The sequence below is a fragment of the Dermacentor silvarum genome, chromosome 4 (genome assembly GCF_013339745.2).
Source record: "Dermacentor silvarum isolate Dsil-2018 chromosome 4, BIME_Dsil_1.4, whole genome shotgun sequence".
NCBI classification, from domain to species: domain Eukaryota; kingdom Metazoa; phylum Arthropoda; class Arachnida; order Ixodida; family Ixodidae; genus Dermacentor; species Dermacentor silvarum.
Genome location: NC_051157.2, coordinates 51550004 through 51576466, shown reverse-complemented (window position 1 = coordinate 51576466; position 26463 = coordinate 51550004). Strand labels below are relative to the sequence as shown.

Genomic DNA, 26463 nt, shown 5'->3' with positions numbered 1-26463 from the left:
ATAGTAAGGCTGTGTCATACGCACGCACGCACGCACGCACGCACGCACGCGCAACACACACACACACACACACACACAAACACACACACACAAACACGCACGAACAGCAATCCTCAAGGGATTTTCATTCTGTAGGAAACAATGCTTATCATGCAGGACGCAAATTACCCGAGCCAAAGCACATTCGAAGCACTGAATGTCATTCGTAGATCTTCAACTGTCCCAAGGGTAAGAGAAGCCAGTAATGGCTGTGGCCTATTTTCTGCCAACTTGGTGCACCTCTATACCAGAACACGTGTACTCGCTGGTGCACATTTGAACAGTCATGCTCTCTGAGGAAATTATGCTCTCGAATTAATTAGTTCAAATGTCTGGCTCGTTATTTTCATGCTAGCATCAGTTAATCATTAAATAACTTAAGTATGCACCATTTTTTTACTCATAAGCGTGAAACTGCTGCGCAGAAAATTAATATTGAAGTTCCATAATTGGTCCCGCCCACTTCTCTGCATTTAGCGAGCCTGAAGCTGGGAGATGTTCAATCTCGCAGTGGCGCATGGTGTGTGCCGCGACTTTTTAGAGCACAGCTCGTAGGCGCCCGTTCCTACGTTGAGCGTCGGCGTCGATGTCCCTCGGCGTAACCGAGAGAACGAGCACAACGAATGATGAAAGAGCGAACGATGAGAGCAGCGGGGGATGAAAGACGGCGAGAGCGAAGAGATTTCGAGGAAGAAAGCGGAGGAAAAAGGTGCAACGGCAGTATGAGAAGGAAAGCGGAGGAGGAAAGCGTAGCGCTGCGCAAGACGTGTTCTGCGGCGACGATCGCTACGAAATGGCGCCAGAGTAGCGCGCGTCGTCTGTTCACCGATAACGCCATTGGAAGGCATGCGGTGAGCGCGTCCACTGATAGCATATATGGAAACAAAGCGCTGCATGAGCCGAGTCTGTCTGCGACGGCTGCTTTGAATCGCGCACACACGTCACCCACGCGCTGCCTCTCGCGATCTCCCGATTAGCGAGGCAGTCGCGCCACACTTCGCTCCATTTGCAACGGGCCGCACGAGACAGATTGTCCGCACCAGCCAATATATCGCAGAAATGAAAACACTTATAGGGCTGCGCTCAAATTTCGCCCTAGCCAGTATAGTAATCATAGGTTAATTTTTTTTTCAGAGTCCTCGATGTGCTTTGTATTGCCATAAATTTCTTTCCGTTCATGCTCAGTTTAGCACAGACTCAGCTGCCATTTTGAGGAACAAATATTTGATTTACAAGAGTAGCCCCTCTTCCGAGGTATGAATGTGTATGTGTGTGTCAGAAATCCAACTCATTTTCAATCGTCGGATTGCTTACGGGAAACTGTCTCTAAATGTTATGGGACATTCCAGATTTTTCTTTCTCTTTTTTAGTTCTACAATGCCCTCAGTCGCTGTTTTCCCAGAAAAGGTTTGAGTTGTTGCTTCTCCCCCCCCCCCCCCCCCCCCTTCGGTCTTTCTGCGATTTCGACTGTCTTCAATTCCGACGTTGCCGATCACGTAGCCGGACCGACGCCCGCTGAATTCGTGCCTTCGCCACACAGGCGCTATCGCCTATCTGTCACCGGGAAGCTGGATTTATGCCCTCGATCATGCAATAACGGCGCTGCTAATGGCGCGCGCTCTTGGGTGCGACGTATAGAACGACGTAACTGATGGCGCAGCCAATGGAGACGTTTAAAGAAACATAGGACGAATGGTTTTTCGTTTCGCTAGCCATATACAGCCTTCGCTGTTATACAGGGTGTCCCAGCTATCACGCAGCACTATTTAAAAAAGAGAGGAACGGCGTTGAGCGAAGCAAACCTAGTGCGTATTGTTTCCACTCCAGTGAAGTATCCGCCAGTAAATTTTTCGTTGCTGAGATTTATTTGCTAATTGTAATTAATTATCTAACTCGAGAAGTACTGCCCTAATTATCAAAGTGTCAATGAGAAAATTGTCGAGCGACATGAAAAACTACCGATACAGCTTTCTGTTGCTCCGTAAGTGCTACATAAAAGTGTTTTTCCGAGCGTGAAAGAAGCCCGCAAATACACGCAAAGTGCCTCGAGCGGCCAGTCTCGCGACAATTCTGCGTGTATTCGCGGACCTAGATAAACGTACTCCTTCACAGACTCTAGAGGCTGACTGGCGATCCTGAATTCTTGTTCCCTTGCCAGCCTATAGAGCATTATCTTTGTCTTCTGCACATTAATCTTCAACTCCACTCTTACACTTTCTCGGTTAACGTCCTCAATCATTTGTTGCATTTCGTCCCCATTGTTGCTGCATAGGGCAATGTCATCTGCAAACTGAAGGTTGCTGAGATATTCGCCGTTGATCCTCACACTTATACGGATCTTCATGGATACATGCTTATAGAGTAATCTATTCAAATAACTTCGTGAATTACGCGAAATCAGCAGCAGCAAAGTCGCTGAAAGAGTCACTGTGATCTCAAAATGTGTTGCTTGTCAATCTCTCTTGTTACACGGCTGCTGCTTCTTATGTGCAGCGTCTAAAGGTAAACGATCGTTTAATAAAGTGCGTATCTATCCCACAAAAAGCGTGTGCTCAGGCCAAAATTTAAAGAGATAATTAGATAGCAGACCTTTCTCCATACTCATGAATGGTTCTTTAGCCCATCTAAGTGCAGTAGACTAAAACACTGAAATTCACGTCCTCATTTACCGTTGCAAAAAGCGCGTCATCTTATGTCGTAAAGCTTGTTTAAACTTGTTTGCAGCCGTCCGAATTTAATGGGCCTCCTGTCATCAATATGGACAGCATGAATGACCCAAATCTTTTCTATTATACAAACCATCGTTTCCCTACACTAAAAAAATGCACAGGCTGTGCAACTGTATTATTTCTCAAACTCACCGTGTTTCCGCCTGCAGAGTGAGGTAACAAAACGGTTCTTCTTTTCTGGTTGACGAGCATTTTCCTCTATTCACGTCTATTTCTCCCTCCACAATTGATAGGATCACGAAAAGTGATTTATAATATTGGCGACATTGTATGCAAAAGCTAACCCGCCTATCGCATCTTTCTAATACGGCGACCTAATTAACGCGTAAATATATCGTATAGAACCTTGAATATCGCTGCTGCAAAGCGCACTTGGGCGTTGTTTACTTATGACTTCGTGGTGTTTACCACGAGCAGGTTACCAAATCACAGATCAGTCTACATGTCCACACAGCAGCACAATTAACTTCATGAAGATACTGATGCCCCCGTGTCGGCCCCTTCTTCCGCTTCGACGGCTTCGCACGGCGACGTTTCTATGGGGGTGTGTGCGAGTCAAGAATGAGGCGTTCCAGTCACGATGCTACCCTGCCTGCAAGCTGTGGCTCGCAAGCAGTGTGCGTGCGCGAGTGTGCGGCCCCGCAGACGGGGAAGCCTGATCGCTATTCATGACGCTGCCGCACGGACGGCCACGCTCGTTTATCGACGACAGTGGCTATGCTCGCAAAGCCTCAGCAGCGTGAGGCGCGCGGATGTGAGTGTACACAGAGCTGTGGCCGTGTTCCGCCACCTGGTTAGCGCGACTGCCATGTTGATAACGTTGGATGACCTGTAAAGCTTCGAGTGATGAACTCAAAATTTATGCTTGCTTCGTACTTTAGTGCGAGAGAGGGGAAATACAAACGAGTCAAAACCATAATTTTCTTTTCGTACAGGGCGGTGATGGCAGCTGCGACGACGGCTTCCTGGACTAAGAAGGCCGGCCAGAACAAATGCAACAACCGCTCCAATAAACGTTTATTAAATCAATCAATCAATCAATCAAATAATTGCATGTGTTCGATCCTATTGGTGTAAAGACAAATCAGACGGCAGAATGAATCGTCACTGTCACATGCAATTTAACCATGTTGGCTCCCATTGAATCCGTATCGTAGGATGCCAAGTGTCTTCTAGTTAGTCCGCTTATGAATACTGTGAGGCATGTTCACAATGAGCAGCGAATGCCCACCTTGGTGGCTCAATGGCTATCGTTTTCTGCTGCTTAACACGAGGTCGTTGGTTCGAGTTTCCGGCTGAAGCAGCCGTGTTCCGACGAAGACGTGAGAAAAGTAAGCGGATAAGAATTCTCAAAGCCGTTCGTTGGCGAGAACTGTTTGTCAATGGTCGATCATATTCGAACTGAGCATTCAATTGGAACCTCCAGCTTTTTTTTTCTTTTTTTTACATTCTACAGTAAGCTTAGTAATTCACCGTGCGGTTGGGAGGCTCCTTTATCGTACAACCTTGAGCCGTTTCTTCCACGCCTCGCCTCTTGCATCTGCAGCATCAGGAAACTAGGCACCACCAACCTAATGATGCTAGCTGCGACGCCTTGGACGTTTCCGTGGGGCATGGATACACAAAAGCCCCCAACATGGCCGATTGTTGCTGTTGTAAATGAATTTAGGGAGCCAAAAAACTGCTAGGGACCACGTACTTAATGTTTTGCCCTTTCGCGGCATTGTCGGGGGAAAATGAAATAATGGAGCTGAGCTACCCGCGTGAAATCCAAAAGGCTGTCCAGTATTCTCTTTCGCTCTGGTGGCAGTCCCGTTAGGTAAATCCACTCATGGAAGAAATGAGGTCGTTGCTCCACAGGAAGGTCTTTGATTACCCGGTGCTCAATTTCACCAAGACCCGAGCACTCCCACGTAAGGTGCTCCAGGTTTGCTTGTTCTACTCGGACCGGGTAACAGGAGCATGTCATGTCCATGTCACGGTGCGCATGATTGTGTTTGTCGTGCGTTTTGTGTGCGACATTCGTTGCGCTAAGCCGACGTTGGTCAACATGGCAATGGATCTTCGTTTTCCCGCTGATAGGCTTTCTGCCTGTGGGAGTCAAAGAGCGCTCAGAGAAGTCCTTTCCCGGTGCTTCACCACAGCATCTAAATTAACATGACCAAACTAGGTATAACAATCCTTCATCATGGCTCATGTTCTTAGACCACTATCTAAGAACCGGGATCTTAGACCATGGACTTTTTTTTTATTTAGCCAATGAGTCATTTCACTCACCGTGAATGATGCACAAGCTGTGCTCCGTGTCTGCCATCGCATAGGTTCATCCTGACCTGCGCGTGTCATGGATGTTGCGCATGCTCTTTTAACTGCATGCATACTACGCATGTTCTGGTGTTCACCTTTAATGTGCCTTAGCTGTAGCAATTTATCATATACAATCTTTATCACATAGCGGAAGTTTCCTTGTGCATTATGTAGGATAGTGGTCTACGAGTAATTCAGCGTAGCGGGTGGTATTAGTTCAGGACTTGAAAACAGGGTGAAATGAGTAAAATAACAACCTTTACTTTTTTTTCTTCTAAGTACATGTCTACTCCTGTGTGTGTGTAGGTGCGCTATGGCCGCAGAGTTAGGGTGCCACAGACATGCTGTCGAAAACTATCATGTGCAAGTTTTATTCAATAAGTGCAATGGAAGCGTGCAATGGAAGCGTGCAATGGAAGCGTACTTAAGTAAAGGCATAGGAGGCGCGTCCGGGTGCGCGAACCAACATTAGTCTGCTCTGTATTTGTATGCAGAGGAGACTTGTATATCGCGCCAGGCCGCGCGAACTAGGGCCACCCTCCGACAAAAAATAAAGTAAACGTTTGTGTCGCCGCGACCTAATAATAGGCCCCGTTTAACGAGCTTTACAGCTGGACGATAAGAGAGTGCGAGGATCAGGAATAATTTCGACCACCTTTGTTCTTGTTTCTCCTTTAATATGTGTTTAAGGAGTTGTTGAAGCCTGTTGGAGGCGCTGGCTAAATGTTGTGTGGTCTGTTTCAAAAATGCAGAAGAGTGTCAGAGATATCTTACATGCAAAGACAAATCAGTAAGAAAGTCTATGGTCAAATGTCACGAAATATAACCCGTGTTCACGGATCAGCAATAAACAAGGTCTTGAATAAATGTCACACCACAAGGACACACACCCGTAGGTGGCTGTGATGTATTCTGCCTTTATCTGATCGTGGCCGCAGAGGCTTCAAATCGAACCTGCCAGTTTGTACTCGGCAAAACAACGCGATGGCCGCTGGATGTCTTGTCAAAACCTGATGACTCATCGGTGGAGCTGTTTTCTTTTCTCTCGTACATAGGTCCTCGTTGAGAGAGAAAGAGAGACTGGAATTCCTTCTTAGAAAAGTATCGAAATTAACCGTCTTGAGCCTGCATGTCAATTTGCGTTGGCAAAGGAATGACGCAAGATACGGAAGGGCCCTATAGGAGCAAGAGCGCTGATGTCCTTGTTTTCGATTATACGCCCATTAGGTTCGTGTGCCCTTTTCTTTTCTTTCTTTTCTTTTTCACGATAAATCGAATATACGGTACTAGTGCGAAAAGGAGCGGGTCAACAACATTACACTGAATCATGCTGGTGACTGCTTCCAGTGACAACGCCGCGTAGGACAATGCTGCCATTTGCCCTCCTTTTTTCGTTTAGCCTAACAGGACGCATGCTTATAGCATCACCAGCCGTGTAAGGCTTAGGGTGTGTCTCCTAGTGTAGGCGCCTCTTTTTACACCGAGTACTTAGGCATACGCGGAGTAACACCGCCGATGCGGGAGGCTAAGGTGGGTACTGGACAGAGTCGCGCACAGCTCTGCAGTTTCAGCATGTCCGCAGCAGGGCACCCTCGTTTGTTGTGGCGGGCGCACAAGAACACACACCTTTCGCGGGGTGCAAAACAGCCGTCCGTACAGCACGCCCGCAGAGGAGATACCTGAAAAGGGTGGGGGCGACGCTGGAGCGGGGAATTTTTCTATTGACCGCCCGTTCTATATTTTTGTGCGTTGCTTCCTACGGTCGGACGTCCTTTTAATGTCTCTCTCTCTCACCTTCCCATCTCCGAAATTCCCTCCTCTCCTGCCTGGTAACGGCATTCGTTCACTTCTCGTATCTTTTGTTTCTTTCTCGTTTTGTGACAAGCCCGGCGGTGAGCGAGCGCGCGCACTCCAGGTACGTGACCGACGACGGGACGTGACCACCGCTCTTTCAGCGACGGGTTTCGGAAACGGGGTCGTAAGCATAGCCACCGCCGCCGCCGTGTCCTCGCCAAATTACGCATAAAACGCACACCGGGCTAGAAGTGGGAGAAGGGGGAGAGGAGAAGGTGACCAGGGAGGGGCGCTTAGTGCGAGTCCCTGTGGCTGTCTGCGAAAAAGCCAAGGCCCACTCTTCCTTTGTTTTGTTTTTTTCGTACTGTCCAGTCGCTCATTTTCGATCTCCTTGCCCTTCTTCACTTTGCCTGCAACACGCGCTCTCTCCCTCTCTCGCAATGCTCGTTCCGTGACGTCATGGGTGGGCCCGCTTTATTCTTGCCTGTAGCGGGGCCCGTGGCCGATAGGAACAAACCCCTGCTGGTCAAACGCTCCGTTCGGGACGGAAGGGCCGCTGCGTCGTCGTGCGTCTATGGCACGGGCCCTGGGTTTTTCGTTGCTCGTCCACTGCGTAATTAAGGCCCGAATCATTTCTAGGAACGCCATCGGCAAAGCGGTAATGTAGTTTCCCTCGTCATGACTCATTGGTCTCTTGGTACGCCAGTGAAAAGAGTGTGTCGTCGAAGCTTCGGTGCTCGGTGCTGAGTCCTTCTGGCATCAGAAGAGTTCTGGTGTCGTCTTGCGCGTCGACCGCGAGCTGCCGTCTGTGAAACAGTGGATCGTTGAAAGCTACTGGTTCGATTCGTTTGTTGGCCGACACGGCGTTGGTGTGTGGTTGGTGCTTGCGAAGCGGAAAGTGCGCGCTGGTGTACGTGTGTCACATAGCGATCTTCACTAGCGCGGTCGTCATCACGTGCAGGAGGTGAGTGATGCGCTCTTCATGTGAAGCCAACTGTCCGACTCGATCATCATTCAAGAAAAATGGGTGCAAGAAAAGTGCAGTGCGTGTGGTGGTGTGATCCCTTAATTTCGTCTTTGTGACGAAACGACGGATTCAAGAAAAAATAAGAAAACAAAAAAAAGGAAGCATAGGGTCGGCTGAATGATAGCCCGATCGGAGACTGTCAATGTATTCCGCGAGATGGGGGCTCCAACGGGCCTTTCCAAAGTTCTCAAATCGGGAAACCTCGGTCCTGTGCAGCAAGCTAAAACGCTCAAAGGACATCTGAAACAGAGGTCTGTGATAGACTAGCCAACGGATGCACACATTTGTAAGCAGTCCGTCGGTTTTCGTGCATTAGAGATAAGTTTTTATACGCTCTTTACGTGTGATGACATCGGCGCCAAAAATCTAAAAAAAAAAATACCCATACTCCTAAACATTACTTGCACGGCGCACTGAAAACTCCGTCGACCTTGCTGTTCTAGCCCTCCAGTCGCGCTTGCCTGAGCACTCGAACAGAAAAATGATCGACAAAAAAATGAACTAGAAACCGCGTTTCGGCCGAACGGGTACATTAGTATGACGCTCGTACATTCGCGTACTTGAAATAGCCGGGAACAATAAAAAAAAGGATAGCTGAGCGATGGCGTCTGACAACAGTCCCTCGCAAGATGGCGGCCGTCGCCTAGGCAACCGATGGAACTCAGAGGAGGCCATCATGGATCCGATTCGTCTGCTCCAGGAGCTCGAACGAGAAGCAACCGAAAAGCGGCGTGGCCTGCGCGCCGCCGCAAACGCTGTAAACGCTTCGGCCGTGGAGAACAAAATTTCCAACGGTCCCTTGTTGTTGCTCGACGACATGGCAGCGTCGAACGACAAGACACCGCTGCTGAAGGAAACTTCAACCCTCAATGGACCAATCGGACGTAAAAAGACAAAGAACAAGTCACTGCCTCCACGAAAGAAGCCTCCGAGTGTCAAGGAAAAAACGGGTGTTGGCGGTGGAGGTCGCGGCGGTTCCACGTTACCCGTCAATAAGCATACCAAGACGTCGAACAAGTCCGGCAAGTCGGCGTCGGTCAAGCCCGTGGAGAACAACATTCCGAAGGTGAGCTTCGAAGAGAAAAAGGCGCTCACCCCGGTTCCGGAGGAACAGCAGAAGCAAGAGGCGCCAGCTCAGCTCGAGCTCAACATTCGCGAGCAACCCGACTTGCTCGTCCAAGAAGGCGACTCCAAAACTGCAGTGATGGCACTTGCCGTTCCGGTGGCTCCCGAAGTGGTGTCCACGGAGCCGAAGCCTAAAGAAAAGACCAGCGTCCTGTCGAGAATGCGGGACGCGGCCAAGAAGATCAACGTGGCGCCGAGCAAGCTGCAGCAGACCGTGATGAACGCCAAGCTTTTGCACAACAGACTGTCGCATTCCAAGCCCAATTCCCAGCAGGACTCTTCTGATACATCGCAGGCCGACTCCGGAAGTGGCCAGCCGGCACAAGATTCCTCCACCGCGGCTCCCTCGATGGACTTGATCTTCGCGGACTCACCGGACTCCATGGGCGAAGAGGAAGCTCCTGCGGAGGCCGGAGAGAAGAAGGAAGGCGCCGAAGAGGCGCCTGCTGCCAAGCCGCCCGAACAGGAGCGGCCCAAGGGGGCCACGTGGACGGGTACTACGGCAAACGCCGAGCTAGCACTGAAGATATTGAACATGTCTAGGAGGGGAGACTGGCTCGGTGTGGATGCCCTGCTCAAGCACGTTGAGAAGGGAGACCTGCCGGCAGATCTTGCCGATGAGGTGAGTTCACTAGCGAGCTTTCACTACATCCCCGCTTAATTATATCACGTGCTTCGGTATCGTCAATTAAGCCCCTGTTTAAAAGGACGACAGCCAGACGGGATGCATTCTACATTGGTCATACTTGGGAATAAAGAAAGTTATGCCACGGCTTCAGTATTGTGGAGGCTGAATTACGTGACTATGATACTCGCAGGCAAGAAATGAAACTTTTGAATTCTAATTTCTCAAAGACAATCATTTGGGTGACAAAGCAGAAAAACAAAGGACAAGGGGAAAAAAGTTTTGTACGATAACGATAACTTCACACCGACCACATAAAGACCTGCTCCTTCACGAAATTGTAACAGGGGCGTTCTATTCCGCATGGCTCGATTTTTTATCTCGCCTATTATGGTGTAATAGCATGCTTATTGTGCTGTAATATTATGGTGTTTCACGCCCTGTTACACTAAAATAAGTATGAACCAACTAATTTCAGCATATATAAGTAGCAATACGTTGTATTTTCTAGCTTATCACAAAGAAAAAAAAATACGGGAGACGTCGACCTGACAAATAGAGAAGATGCCCTAATCCGGCGATGAATGAACAGCATCTGAATACTATCTGGTCGGCAAATTACGCTTATTTTTTGTATTTTCCATGATCGTCAACCATGCACGCACAAGGAAAGGGCTAAATTGGTAAAGAACTATAGCGAGTTCAAAGAAGAAGAGAAGCACATCATTTAATTATTAACACAAAAAGACTTTATCTAACCTGTCTGGATAGGGAAAACACGGGGAATGCGGGAGATTGAAATTCAAGACGATGAGCAACACGAGAACAAGGTGAAAGCAGGAGCCAACGTTTCAATAAGAGGACTTGTCTTTTTGAAGGTGACATATGCTCTCCTCGGCACAGTATATGTAGGTACGGTTCTTCTAAAAAGGAGAGAGGGTAAGGTGGGTGGGCGAGGTAACGCGCGTGGGTACATGTGTTAACGGCGATGGTGTAGAATATGAAGTGAATATGAATATGAATACAAGAAATATGAAGCAAGGCTGATCCTTGCGTAACCCTTGTTTCTGTTTCTTCGCAGGCCACGGGATTTACTCCACTAATGTACGCCGTCAAGGACAGCCGTGTGGGTTTAGCCGACAAGTTTATTGACCTCGGTGCCAACGTGAACGCCAAATCCAAGGTAAGCGTGCGGCGTCGAGCAGAACGTTCTGAAGTCAAATGTGCAGGTCTGGGTTGGCATGCTCGAGGTTTTCGATGTAAACTGTTGTGCAGTCTATAAGAATTCTCGAGGCGTCATTTATCTTTAACCGCAACATGATCCGCACACTCATATACCAATATTCATGGCTTCAAATCTTGTTTAGCAGAAGGTTGTGTACACCATGCAAGTAGGAACCAATACTTCTATTATTTGCGACTCTAGGCTTTTGATATCCGCCTCATACGTCGAAATCACATGTTTTCCTTCATATTTGCACCATTTGTCAATGTCAACCTAGTTTTGTATCACTTACCGCGTTCGAATGCACACGTTGCCCTTTCTGCACCATGAAACGATGTACATTGATGCAGGAAGTGTGCAAGAAAGCATTATATGTCCTAGATATTGACCACCACTATCTGGAATTTTTTATATGTAACCTGGCCAAAGGGCCCAAGTAAAACTGTGTCGGTTTGTCAACAAAGTGTATTGTTTGTGAGCACTATGCGAGGATATTATAAGAAGAGACAGAGAAAATGATAAATGGAGAAAATGATAAATGAAAGGCAGGGAAGTTAACCAGGACTGAGCCCGGTTGGCTACCCTACACTGGGGGAAGGAAAAACGGGAGGGAAAGATTAGGAAAAGAAGAGAAAGTCCACTGTGGATATCGTTGACGTGGTAACAGCTTTCTACTCTATATCACTGACAGTGACTCAGTCCAGACCACAGACGGTCACTCAATCCGGTAGTTTTTAAAAATTGCAGCAGCGCTTTCGTGCTATTTTCTAGCTGCGATATTCGAGGCCATGGTCCCAAGCTCTTGTTCAATGTGAACGGTTTTTTATCCAACTGGTTTTGAGCTGTGCAGAGGTCATGCCTGTCAATTTCAAAAGATAGGTAGTAGCACGGAAGTTTCATCGACACCGCAGGCATTGCACTTGGCGCTATCAGCCATTCTAATCGAACACATATATGCATTGATTATTGCAACGCCGAAGTGTAAGTGGCATAGCATTGTTTCCTCACTTCGCGAAAGCCCAGGTAACAGCCGAAGTAGCATGATGGGTCGACAGAATGCAATCGATGCTGGGTGAATTCAGGTGTGTGCCACTTCTCCAATGTCATACTGTGCGCTAGCTCGCTTAAGTGTGTGGCTGCGTCAGTCCTCGATAAAGGTACAAAAACAAGGTTTGCTCCATCGTGGGCTTTCCTAGCAGCTTCGTCGGCGAGTTCCTTTCCGGAGATACCGCAATGACCCGGCAGCCACTGAAACACGACGTCGTGTCCTTTCGCGACCATATAATGGTGCGTTTCTCGTATCTCCGACACGTGTTGTTCACAGGACCCGTGACGAAGAGCTGACAAAAGACATTGTAGGGCCGCATTTGAGTCGCAGAATATTGCCCACCGATTAGCCGGTCGGTTGTTAATATGATCAAGGTCACCTCGGAAGGCAACCAGCTCCGAACCGAGTCGATGTTGTGACGTGAGAAATCTTGTATCTGATGCTTATTGATCGTGGGGGTATAACCACTGTGCCGGTGGAGCTGGTCTGTGCGGAGGAGCCATCCGTATGTATGTGGACTCGATCAAAGTAGAAGGAAGGAAGGAAAGAGTGGAGAAGGAAATGCAGGGAGGTTAACCAGTTCAGAACAACCGGTTTGCTACCCTGCACATGGGAGCGGGATGAAGAAGAATGAAAGATGGGGAGGAGAGAGAGAGCACATAGAAAGTGTGTAAACCATCAGCAGCTGCTTGCTTCAATTCCAAAGTAGGCAGGTCAGTCTTCTTTCTTATTCCTGGAACGGAAAGACTCTCTTCAGGTTCTTTTAAACCCCGCAAAGCTGAGGGTGAACGTGCCGAGGGTGTGAAGCCCTATGGTAGGGGGACACGATGAATGCTGACCACGTTGGAGAATGACGACTGTGGTCGCCGTACTGGTAGGCAGACAAGAGAGCTTGACTTCATCCGTGAAACGTGGCGAATATGAGCCCTAAGCGTGTCGATGGTAATGTAAGTCGTGATCGAATGATATTCAGCCATTATAACTTTTCCTGCTGTTGAGGCGCTCCGCGGAAGGCCGAGGCAAACGCGTAGTGCCTGTGCTTGCACGCTCTAAAGGGCTCGAAGATTTGACTTGTGTGTTTTAGCAAGCACGGGAAAGCTCTAGCGTAGGAATCCGATAAAAACGCTCGGTACAACTGCAACATGGAGTCCACTGATTATCGATTCCTATGTTTTGCCGGGGATTAATTTGAAGACGTGGACAATACATGTGAGCTTCTTCTTCAAGTGGGCAACCTGAGGGCTCCAGGAGAGGTTCAGGTCAACAATTACACCCACAAACCAATTATTTCTTTTGTAGTAGATAGGCTGGTTAACCACACATTGATGCCCACTGGTTAACCAGACATCGCTTTTCGCGTAAATGCGACTAACTCACATTTTTCAGTCGAGATAGACCTTGTGCACACAGATAGCTTGATGCCTGTGTTGCTGCCTTCTGTAGCCTTTCACGAACCTGCAGACGAGTCACCGCTGATGCCCAGATGCAGATGTCGTCGGCGTAGATTGAGACACTCACTGTTTCCGGTAGGGATTCGGGCGGCCCAAGAAGCGCGAGCTTGAAAAGAATAGTGCTTAGAACACCACCTTGGGGAACGCCACGGCATGCGTAATGGTCGGCAGTCGGACCATCTTCCGTACGTACAAACAAGGACCTTTGTGTCGAGTAGTTTCGGATCCATCGAAATACTCGCCCTCCAAGTTCCAATATCAAAAGTGCCTCTATGATGGCTTGGTGGGAAACGTTGTCGTTTGCGCCTTTCACTTCAAGGAAGAGTGCTACTGATAATTGCTTCCAAGATTTTTGCTGCTCTACAGATGACACTAGATCGGTGGCATTGTCAATCGATGAACGGCCTCGTCGAAATTGTCAGGATAAATTGTGTGGTGTTCAAGGTACCATTCGAGTCGCATGAGGATCCTACGTTCCATGAGCTTCCCGAGGCAGCTGGCGAGTGCTATACGCCGATATGATGCCAGTTCCAGCGGTGACTTTCCTGCTTTTAGCAGCGGTACCAGGCGGCTTCGTTTCCATTCCTGTGGAACGACGCTATCTTGACATGACCTATTAAAAAGGTCGAGCAGTTCTCGTCATGCTTCTGGACCTAGGTGGCGCAGAGCAGTATATTTTATTCCATCGGGCCCTGGTGAAGACGAACACCTACAGAGCGCCATAGCAGCTCTAACTCTTCCATAGAGAATGGAGCGTCCATACTTGTTTCTTGTGGACCATGTCGCCTAAAACCATGTCAGGGTGTAAAACTGTCCCGCCGGCGACTTTCGCACAAAACTCTTCTGCAACGTCTATCTCACGGCGGTTTTGATAGAGAGCAAGGGCGTTAAAAGGATGTCGTTACTGGGGACATGAGCGAAGACCCCGTAGGGTACGCCACACATGGGACAGTGAGCTTGCGGGAGTCCAGTGACTCACAAAAGCATTTCCATCTTTGATTGATCCTCTAGCTTATCCATTCGGCGCTATATCTTCTTTTGCATGCGCTGAGCTACTCTGAGGTCAAGAATGGACTTCGTGTCCCTGTACCTCCTTTCAGCTCAGCGAAGTAGTGCAGGAAGCCTTTTCAATTCAACGTCATACTCTGTACGCTTCGATGAGTGTGTGAAGCAACGCGTACAATCTTGCATTGCGTCTGCACTGATGTCTTTTAACCTGTGTGCGATATGTTTCTTGCATGTGTCTTCTACAAGGTCTTCAAAGACTGACCAGTTGATTTGGCGAGATACAATCGGTAATGTGGCTTCTAGTCCATCGAATCTCACATAGGTCATAATATGATCCCTTCCATTGGTTTCAACATCAGGGAACCACTGCACGCTCGAAGTCAGGCAACGTGACACCAGTGTCAAGTCTAGGCAGCTGCTGTACGTTGTTCCTCGCAAAAATGTCGGGCTTTCGTCAATTAAAAGACACAGTTTGTGGCCCGTTGCAAAGGATATGAGTGATATAAGAAGAATGACAATATAAGATACGTAGCTCGGCAGCAGCTTTTTTATTGTTGTGTTGGTCTGGGGCGCCATAACGTAAATCTATTCCCATCTGTTTCTATTCCATTTCTTCCACTACCCCTGCACGATTGGACAAATTACTCGGGACACCCCCAACTTCGCCTATCTGCCACGCGACGTCACTAAAACAGCAAGAACTCCCCATCTGATATGACATGTACACACTGATTATGCATGATTATGTCTAACAAAAAAGAAATAATTATTTCCGATTCTATGCCTTTTTCGCAATTAGCCCTCCGCTATTGGTCAAAATGTTTCGGACTGCGCCCACTTCACCTGTCTGTCACGCAACGTCACAAAATCACCAAACTTCACATGTCCAAGGGAGGTGTACGCACTAAAATGCATTAATATGCCGAACAAAACTCAATTTTTTTTCGGAATAGCCAGATACTGTCCTGTTCCGAAAAGAATAAAAGATGGCTGCCCGCCGATCGCTCTGGCACTGACTTCTCGGAGCTAGCCAGGGAGAATGGATTTCTCTACGTATAATAAAAATATTTCCGTGGCAGTACAATGTTGTCGAGCCCTTTATACGTATACGACAGCGTGGTGCCAACTCTTCTTCGCTGAGGATTTGTTTTAGCGGCATTTCTAACTTTCCGTTGCACGCTACCGCTATTTTCGACCATCCACCGCAAGCTAAGCTAGGGGAAGCGGACCAATCGCAGACGCTGGCACATCCCTCCGCATCCGGTTATCTACTTTCACAACTCTACCTCGGACCACCGAAACCCTCTCCACTTCTGCGTGCTCCTCGCCTCTTGTCCACCAATTAGATAAGAAAAGCATATCAAGGTAGCAAATGCTATTTGATCTCAAAGCAAACTAAAGTGACCTCCTGTAAACAAGGAGAGAGTTTGATTGGGTTGTTCAAACAATGCTGTGGGTTACCGCCCGATATTTGCGTCGGTGGTTAAGTAAATTTGATGGTCAGAAGATTGGAGTAAAATTACCACGGAATAGTGTTACGTTATACGGCTCTTGCTCCTCCACTGTTTAATCTATATTTTAATTAAACACGTACCAATCGACTAATGGTGTTGTTCGCACAATGTTGGCACGTGAAACGTGCTCTTAAAATGGCTCCTAAAGTGAAAATAACTGCTCAAAGTTTGTAAGGGGCAAAAAGCACGATGTCTGGAAAGTCAATGGCTTTTCAAAATTTCTTATAAGATAGATAATGTTTTGTTTACTTCAATGAAATGAATTGCATCCTCATCGGAGCAACCTAGGAATTGCTCCGGCTATGCTGATGATATCAAACTACAGCATACCGCGACTCCAGTTCAGCTGGCACACCGATGCGAAACGTGGCAATCCATAATACTTGTGAAAGAGTGGTTGCAGCCATGAATGCAATGCGCAAGGGCTGTTTCATAAATTGTCATTCTCGTGTCATTATTGCAGACTTATTATCAGGGTGGTTTGGGTGAGATGTTTATTCATAGTGAAATTGTTTAAACGCTGAGGGTCGCGAACAAGAACGGTTTCAATACACACAAAGCGCTTGTTCTGGTTTCCGGCACTTGATTTGTTTTAGCCCCACTTTGTTGTAACTTGACTGATCTTTATTTCAAACATCGTAGCATATTTATAGACAGAGGACGAACAGCGGCACCTACGCATATCAAACCAAAACCGAAGGACAACATGTCCCCTTCCTTGTTTCGAATAGTTTAGTATGTCAATCGCTTTCGAGTAGGGACGTTAGTAGGGACGTTAGTTGGCCCAGAACATTTTCAATATATTTACATCATATAAAAACACAGAGCAAACGTTAAAATAAACAAGTCTAAGCGAACTGCAAACTAATTGAAGCTAGCCATTTTTCAATAGTCATCCCGAAACGGATCTTGCTGACGGTGGTTTATTTCTGGCAGTCTGCGAAGTTCATGAGAGGCCTCCATTGCTTTCAATGCATTATTTGAATCAAAACGGAAAACGACGACAACACAAAAAAGAAATACACAGGACGAGCACTCGTCCTGTGTCCTTCCTTTTTATGTTGCCGTCGTTTTCCGCGCTAAATCAAAGAATGCATCAATTCCACCTTGCCAGCTTTCCAGCTTACTGTCACTGCACTTTATTGTCCGGCTGGTGCCTACTGGTATAGTACTGGCGGTCACTGGCACTTGCGGCGCCGAAAATGCTGCGTGCACCAGTGTCCAATGTCAGGACAATGAACCAAGATTTGACCAATGTTCTGAAATAACTCGACGTCCCACAACATTTTGAAGTAACACGGGGCGTTTTAAGCGTGATGCGTGGGCAAAGTTTCAAGAGCGTTACTTATTACAGCCTTTGCGTAAAAGTTCTTAAGCAAGGGCTCGAAAGCGTTATACGGCAGTTATCAGCTACGTTGCCCAGTATTTTGAGAGAAATCTACGTCACACCGCGTTTACATTTGGTGAAAATGGGGTGCATGATAAGTGTATAATGTGTGACGAAGCTTTGGACCTTTATGCCTTAATTAAGAGCTTTGCAAATTCTTACTGAACTTCTATTTCGTCCCTATTTTCATGCATTATACAAGGAATGTATAGCTTCCCCGATGTCCTCAATGAAATAAAGGAGACACAGTGTTTATATTCTGCTAAAATAAGGGGAAGGTTATGAGTAATGTGTAGACTGAAGTAGTAAGTGTGTGGGTGAATTGTAGCCGTTGCATTAACTCACGTATGCAAGTGCTCAGGAACCTTATAAGCGTGTTTTACGAAAGGCTCAGAATGCAGCCAGAAAGCGTTATACGGCAGTTATCCGCTACGTTTCCCAGTACCTCGAGAGAACTTCATGTCATTTGGTGAATGTTGGGGTCATGTCTTGTGCAATGTGTCGCAAGACTTCAACACTTCTTGATTGATTAGGAACTCTTACTACCTAGTGTGCTACTCCAGATGGATAGGATGAAAAACGAAATTTTCGCCGGTTTTCATCAGCCAGAAAAAAAAACAAATGGGCAGAAAGTACCTGGCTGAAAACATCTCACATTTAAGTTTCTTTCAGTTTTCTACAAATTCTTCATTCAGAGCACGCCATTCAGATAAGTAATTGAAATTAGCTAATTGCAACTGATTAATAAATTGAATGGCATCCATTGCAAAATTACTGGCGGCTGCTGTACTCGACTGTGAACAACATGCACGTGGTTATCTTCGCGTAGAATGGCCCGGGCTTTCCTTTCTTTTTTAATAAACGTGATGCATGATGGAGGGGCACTCTGTATATCCGGGAAGGTAGGCCAAAAAACAAAGGAGACAACCGTGCACCACTGGTGTTGTTGGCAGAGTCAAATAAGCCACGCTTGTTCGCTTTCGCATGCCAATTTACGTAACGTTTTAGTGAGCGAAATTATTATCCGTGTCGTGTACTCAGTCGAGGGCGCTCTCGCATATAACTGGGGTCGATTAATAAAGGGGCCGCTGGGGCTCGTAGCCTCCGCTGGGTGTCACCGCTGAACGTCGGCAGGAGTGGTAGCTCCACGCAGGTGCAGCGATCGAGTGTCGTGATGTGATGCAGTCTCATGGCATGTTGAAAACGAAAGCGAAGAAAGAGGCAAATTATTCATCAAATACTAAAAAATCGGGAATAATCTCGAGTGGAAAGCCGCCTCGCAAGTACCAAGAGAGACTATTTTACCATCTAGTAACACGACACAACGACTGTGACGCCCCAGAGGTGTCAAAACCCCATGATGAATTTATACCCCTGTCACTGAGGCACTTTAGAGCGCGGTCGAGTCCAATCCAGATTAGGTGCTTCTTCATTGGAACTTTCGACCACGATTTTGCGTAATCCGGTTCCAGTAAATCGCGATCGTAGGCAGTCGTCTGCACCGTAATGCTGAGTCAGCTCAATCAGCCCGATCCGTATATTGTTGGGCCGTGCAACAACCTCCGTTCTTGATGGTAGCTGTTGAGGCAGACTCAACTCTAATTGACGTCTACGTAAAACGAAGCATTCTTGGTGTGATTGGCTCATGAAACGTGTGTGGGTGTATGAAGTGTGGTTTTTGAGGTGTAAATAATAGTATTAAAGAGCAGCATGTTATACGACGAAATTAATTTGTTTGCAGCGAATTATAGACAGGCTGGATATTATATAGAAATATTTACATGCAGTATATCATATATACAGGGCGTCCCAACTATTATGCACCAAGATTTAAAAATATGCAAATGGCACGTGCAAATGCCACGTAGCTGGACAGAACTAAAGTAATGTTGTTTGCCGTCGCTTGGAGACACTCCGACAACTTTTTGCATTCCGCCTAATTACGTAATTGCTCTTGATTAATTAATCAACTTCTCAGATATTATTATTACATGAAAAGTGTCAACGAGACAATTGTAGAGCAACATGAAAAGCTCCCAATACAGCTTTCTGTTGCTCAATACGTGCTACATAAAAGTGTTTTTTCGAGCGTGAAAGAAGCCCGCGAATACACACTAAGTGCCTCGAGCAGCCAGTCACGTGGCAATTTCGATACAAAAATCCGATACGTCTGCTCGTCTGGCTGTAGCAATCTTTTGCAAATCGCCTGACGCTCCTGATCAGTGAACGCGGATGAGTGAACAGCTTATGCTGCCACATGTGCAAGTCACGTGGCACCAAAGTGGTGAATCCAGACCGGAGATGAAGAGCCAGAACAGGTTTTGCTGAAAGTGCTCCTGACAGCTGATGCTGTAGCATATTTTTGCATTTTCGTTGCAATAGTATACAATATTTATCTGCTCAATCCTGTAGCGAGTCTTTGTGTGCGCAGTTCCCCTGTTAAGTGCGATTGCGCTATTTTTACATTTGTGAAACCTGCAACTGGTTTCTCGTATCTTTTCTTACATTTAACAATAAATTCATCTTCAACCTCGCTGAATAATTGCAAAGACAGTGTCAGTCGTTAATTATCGCTTTGTAGCTGCGTTATTTCATGGCATGTCAATTCATGACATTGGTAAGTTTTTTTCGCTGAAATATATTTGTGCATCCCATATGACAGATATTACACTCCACTGCTTCACAGAGTAAGGGCTCTCGATTTCTTTCTCTCTCCTTCTTTATTCATTCTTTTCTTTCTTTTTGTTTTGTTTTGTTTTTTTGCTTGCTTGCTTGCTTGCTTGCTTGCTTGCATGTTTGTTTGTTTGTTTGTTTGTTTGTTTGTTTGTTTGTTTGCTTGCTTGCTTGCTTGCTTGCTTGCTTGCTTGCTTGCTTGCTTGCTTGCTTGCTTGCTTGCTTGCTTGTTTGCTTGCTTGCTTGCTTGCTTGCTTGCTTGCTTGCTTGCTTGCTTGCTTGCTTGCTTGCTTGCTTGTTTGTTTGTTTGTTTGTTTGTTTGTTTGTTTGTTTGTTTGTTTGTTTGTTGTTTGGAACACTTTTTTTCTTTTCTTTGAGAGATGTTCCCTCTTCATGTCGAAATTGTCAAAATGTGTTACAAAACTTACGTTATATCTGACAGTAGAAGAGACCCATTGAGTAAGATTTATAAAATGATAGGAAATGCTTTGCCCAATCTCACTATTTAATCCCGCATATCTTTCGTTGCCCCGTACAAGTAGCGCTAAAAAATGAAACTTTTCCAGGAATTCCTTTTCTTCAAGTCACATCTCACTTCGCTTCACGATTTGTTTGCCCTCACAGTTCCTTTACGTGCAGCCTCGTGTTGGGTGTTCTTTTTGACGTGTGAGTGCTTAACGGCCAGGTCCCCACTAACTTCCTGCAAAATGTCGAAGTTCGTAACGGAACTTAACGCGTCTATGCCACACAGAAGTGTTTTGTACTGCCCATGTGTACCACTTTTCTCAAAAAAATTTTGACACAACTTACGTCACCGTTCGCACACAATGGAGTCATCACCTCTCTCTTTGCCACTGCTATGATTTACCATGACTTCCTCGAGACGTTCTGAAAATGATCATCATAAGCGTCGCTTCTGAGTACACGTATTCCATTGTAACATCAAATAGTCAAACTCTTTGTGTTAACAGAAGATAGTCCACCGCTCAAGACACTGCCATGGGGTAATGAATAGTTGTAGAGTATCTTAAAAAAATTCTAAAGTGAAACACTAAGTCACCTTAGATTACCAAGGCATTCTACCAAAGCCGTGTTTGAATTTATTTGGTCGAAAATGTAATCCTGGAAAATGAACTACAAACCGCAATACCGATGACGCCAGTCCGCTATCAAGGATTTGAAAGTATTTTCGGGTACGTTGGATATCTTCGAGTCGGAAACTTTTTTCCGTTGGTTGCCAGATTCGCTCCTTCGTTACTTCATAATACAATGTAATCTTTCTTTATTGACGTTATTATAGACCCAGCTGGATCTCAAAAACAATGATATTGCAGGGACCTATAGTGCGGGAATTTCCATGTAGTGTCGCCATCATTGTTTCGCCATTGCCTCCTTTATTTTTTATGTGTCCTCCACTCACAATCCGCTGCACTCCCTGGTCTGTTTGAATATTACAGAAGCTGCCATGTAGCAATCCAACTTTGCTTAACATTTCCGTTTAATGTTTCCTTCAAATCAAACCATTCTTCTTTCTAGAGTTTTACGTGCCAAAGCCAGTTCTGATTATGGGGCACGCCGTAGTGGAGGGCTCCAGACTAATTTTGACCACCTGGGGTTCTTTAACGTGCGCTACAACGCAAGCACATGGGCGTTCTTGCATTTCGCCTCCTTCGAAATGCGGCCGCTGCGGCCGGGATTCGATCTCACGACCTCGTGCTCAGCAGCGCCACGCTTTAGCTAACTGAGCCACCGCGGCGGGTGCAAATCAAAACAATTGTTTACCGAATCGCAGAGTTGGTTGGGCCCTTTCTGAAGCAAACACTACGCCTTAGTACTAACCTACGACATGTAATCGCCCTCTTTTCCGACAAGCTTCGGCGCCGCCTGGTAATTCATGGGAGACGCCCATGTACCCTTTGTAATCTTACTTTTGTTTGGTTTAATTCTTTCTGAAGCCGCGCGGTGGTAATGTAGGACCGGGTCAGGGGTCACGGCCGCTTTTATTGGAGCACGAGGGGGCACGAAGCTTTTGATGCGAACACATACAGCGGAATTCATTTAGCGGGTGGTCGCGTGTGCTTCTTAGCGAACGAACGTGACCACCGTGCATATGAGGGCCTGACGAAGGACGGGTCAGAAAATGGAAGAGTGCAAAAGAAAACATCGCGCCTAGCGTTTGGAACTTATTGTCCCGCTCAAAACGTATACCATACAGAAATATGCCGATACCATCTGCGTGCTTCGGCCGATGGCGCTTCTCGACACTTGACAGAGGCTTCGTTTTGGTTCAACAATTAAAAACAGACTTTTGATTTCTAATTTGCCTCGCCACTATAATCTATCCCACTCTCGTTTGTTTATTGCAATTCACGGGTACTCTACTCTTCATCAGCCCAATCAGCCCACGCTTATTCTTATTCGCAACACTGAAGTGCTATATAAACCAATTTTGAGAGCCAATGCATTTGTCTCAGCGTACGCTCAAGTACATCCGTGTGTGAAATTTGTAATACTATTGTTCATTTAGATCATATAATGAATTACTTGCTTGTGTGCGTCACACCAGCCTTTCTGCTGCCGATCACACCTGTTGGAGAAGCGACTTTAACTGATATCACTAATCTTTTCGTATCCTTTATTATTAAACAATAATTAGAGTGGCTCTGAGGTCTTAACGTGGCGTAATCGACACTGACGTATATATAAGTTTGTCTATGATAGCCGACAGAAAAGTCCATAAATAAGTAGTATGAAAGAAAGACTAACTTAACATCATGCAGCCCCTGGGCACCTGCGAGCGACTTGATATGACTGCATTCGGGTACTCCATCGCTCTTTCTTTTTTTTTTACTTTTTTATTCATATCCTATGCTTGAGCTTTCTTCTCTCTCTTTTTCTTTTTTTTTTCTTTCTTTCCTTTTTTTTTTTTTTTTTTACCCTTTACTCGGGGTACTCGATTGTGTATTCTTGTCTTTTCCTCTTTGTGGACTCTTTAACTCGGTGCTTACAAGTGCTTCTTCGAGACATCGGGAGACTGAAACCACTCTCGAAGTCCAAGGACGGCTCAAGTCTTCCTGTTTACGTTTAACACTGGTGCTTTGTGTTGGCGCTTCCGCATCGAGATCCTGTATGCATCGCCGTTTACACAGAGCTCCTACACAAGGTCGTCTACACAATCACGTGTATGTCTGCGAGCCCTTACAAGCTCTAAAACGTTACCGCCTAAAACAGTCTGCCCTCCTTAATTACCAACTGCGTGAAACTCCGTGAGACTCCACCACCCATTTTGGAGAAAGACATGTTAGAACTGGTGCGAATTTCACGATTTCTGATAAGTCAACGTGGCTTGTGTCAACGTGTCTTTCTCAATTTCAGCACTTGAGCACAGGTGTGATCGGCAGCAGAAAGGCTGTTGTGACGCACACAAGCAAGTAATTAATTATATGATCTAAATGAACAATATTATTACAAATTTCACACACGGATGTACTTGAGCGTCGCTGAGACAAATGCATTGGCTCTCAAAATTAGTTTGTATAGCACTTCAGTGTTGCGAATAAGAATAAGCGTGGGCTGATTGGGCTGATGAAGAGTAGAGTACCCGTGAATTGCAATAAACAAATCAATCTTATTAATTAAAAGATTATTACTGAAACTTTGTTAATGAAAAAGGTTTTTCGCCGTATCGCCCAATTTATGATGTCCACCCTTCCCGTAAAGTTTGACCAGCAAACATATTAATTTTGACTTTAAAATATACCCTGTCTGTATGATTCAAGAGAGCCTTCGCTGGGACAACCAGTTTATATCAAAGGTGACGCAAGCGACCCCCACATTCATTTCGAAACCTTCCCTTCTCTTGCGAGAGACCAAGTACTATTGTAGTCTAACCGGCGACACCTTTAGCAGGTTCGCGTTTCGGTTCAACTGCTAACGAGTCAGCCGAAAATGAAAGCGTATAACTTTCATCAGACCGCATGTGTCGGTCCGCGACCAATCGCGCAGCCCGGCTTGAGCTCCCAGCTTCGCCGGGATATAGCTGGGCGTGTCGCTGCTTGCCCACCGGTATGTAGGTGCGCGCGCCGGTAGCGCAGAAACAGCAGTACACCGGCGGCTCGCTTCGAGCTGTGCTCTAAGCCATTACGACGCAACGGGAGTGGAAAAAAATGTACAGCGCGCTGTGCTCACGCTTGGCTGGCTCCACCACAGTCACCAGCCCCAGAGGGCAAGCGCTCGGGCGCTGCTTTTAATATCATTATTATTGGCTCCCTTATTTAGCCGTGCCTCGTGTTCAAGAGGCAAAACGTGGTTTATGTCGGATGTCCTTTATTAGGTCCTAGAATATAGGCCTAGTCCCGTAACAGTACATTTCTATTTGTCAATTGGCGTGTGCCACTGGAGTGAAGAGTCATCTGCACTCGCCAGAGACGCCCTAAGCGAAGTAACTCGTCATGCGATCCCATTGTCTAGGTTGTATATCCGTAACAAGTTCATTCCCGCTTCCCCGTGGTGAAGTGGTTTGACGGTCGATACGGCGAACCAAGCATTCTTAAATTATATTCACCCACATGGGAAATTACCCATAGCAGCACGTCTCCCACGTCACATAGAGAAATAATTTCATCGGCTTCATTTGGAACGCTGGGAAAGCGTCCCTCTACAATGCACAAAATACTTGGGCCGCGCTCGTCGAGTCACCTGCCGAGCACGGCCCACCCAAGTTTGAAGAACTTATGTAGCGAAGGCTCTCTCTCTCTCTCTCTCTCTCTCTCTCTCTCTCTCTCTCTCTCTCTCTCTCTCTCTATGTATGTATCTATCTTTGTATTTTTGCCTCTTCTTTGTTTTGCGTTCGTCGCACATCAAGTAAACTGAACCGATCGCGGAGGCTGTGTTATCAAAGGTGGTTGCTCGGTGGGCCGATCCTGGTACCAGTGCATGATATGTGTCATGATGTGCCCTCGCAATGCCGGGTTTTCTTGTGGTTTCTAAAGGAAGACAATTCAGGAGGCATTGTAATCGAAGGCGTGCGTGGCCAAATGCCGAAAATACTATCGCATTGCATTCTTTGTTTTTATTTGGAAGTAGTTGCTGCGAGGCATAAAGAATAAAAGAACGTTAAATGAAAGCTTCCAACTCTGCATCGTGCAACAACTGAAGCAGTGTCTTTGCAAACTTGTCCATCACCCAACGGTCGTAGTTTTCAGGTAGGTTTGGCTTCAGTCCAGTCTTTGTTAAATTCTTAATTCTGATCACCCGTCACTCCAGGAGACATCAAAAACAGCTGTCGACCACCTGATGTTGTCACAGGATCCGAGAGCTTTCGGCACATTCCTTGGTCGTCTTTTGTCGATCCCCAAGCACAGGGGACCGATGGTGTATGGGCCACTCCAGCCCGAAACCTCCGAAGAGATACTCCCTGCGGCCGGGTAAGGTTACGGTGAAGAAAGCAGACACACGGGGGAATCAAGGCACGTGTGTCCAGTCGGAGGCTAGACTTCAGCGCATGTTGGAGAGCGCGGGGATCCGACCGAAGGGATTTAGGAGTCTCAGATGGGGCAGGTGATCGAGCTAGTTGGTCTGCTAGTGCCGCAAGTGCTCAGCTCCTGTGACAATGTGAGGGGATCGACACCTGTTTTTGATGCATCCTGAAACGCAAGTGATGAGGATCGAGAATTTAAGAAAGGCTGGACTGAAGCCAAACCTACCTAAAAACTAAGACCATTGGGTAATGGACAACAAGTTTGCAAAGACATTGCTGCAGCTCTTGCACAATGCAGAGTCGGATGTTCTTATTTAACTTTCTTTTATTCTTGTACGTTAGTACAAAGGGGTGAAGACATGCGGAGCCTGTGGATCTCTTGACGGATTCATAGGGTTATTGTCACTTGCTTAACACTGCACTAAGCGAGTCGGTGTAAATTTGCACTCTCCTAATGTTGGGTACTCTACTAACTGTCTTGATGACATCGTGTATGCGATCTTCTTCGGGTGGTGGACCTTGCCGCTCGACTGGGGAGGTCTCCTCCTTCTTCTCTTCTTTTATTCCTCTCACCCCTTCCCTATGTATTACTGTTGAGGTGTCCTCACAGCGAGAGACAGTTATGGCGCTGCACATTTCTCTTCAGTTGTCTTCCTCTAAAAGTCATGCTACTGCTACTACATCCCATATGATTTGCAATTCAAGTAGTAGAGGGTCGGATGCTTCTGTCGCGGATGTGAGAGAAGACCAAATTGTGGGGCGACTTGTCCTCCCAGCGAGGAAGCCGCCACATCTGAATACACGACACAGTGATCCCTAGGGTAACTCGATCGTCATGTAGGGGGAGCCTCGTAGTTTTGTTTGTGGTGGCCGATGTATAATACCACGGGGGAAGAACGTCTTTCGGCGTAATCTGCGGAGGTGGTCCAGTGAAATGGGACTAAAGTGCCGCTACCGCAGCATTGAGGCACTGCTTTGTTTACGTTGTGTCACTCGCTTAGTAGCAACATGTGAAACTATCTGCTTTGCCTT

At 46.6% G+C, this 26463-nt stretch overlaps 1 protein-coding gene across 1 annotated transcript in view; it reads left to right on the top strand.

Annotated features, from left to right (window-relative positions):
- Nucleotides 1-8401: 8401 nt before the first annotated feature.
- The window catches only part of LOC119450015 (uncharacterized), a 62447-nt gene continuing 44385 nt past the window's right edge, over nt 8402-26463 (top strand). The window contains exons 1-2 of the mRNA XM_037713351.2: nt 8402-9643; nt 10728-10829. Of these exons, the coding sequence (XP_037569279.1) occupies nt 8498-9643; nt 10728-10829 (1248 nt within the window). The 5' untranslated portion in view covers nt 8402-8497. The remainder of the gene's footprint in view (nt 9644-10727; nt 10830-26463) is intronic.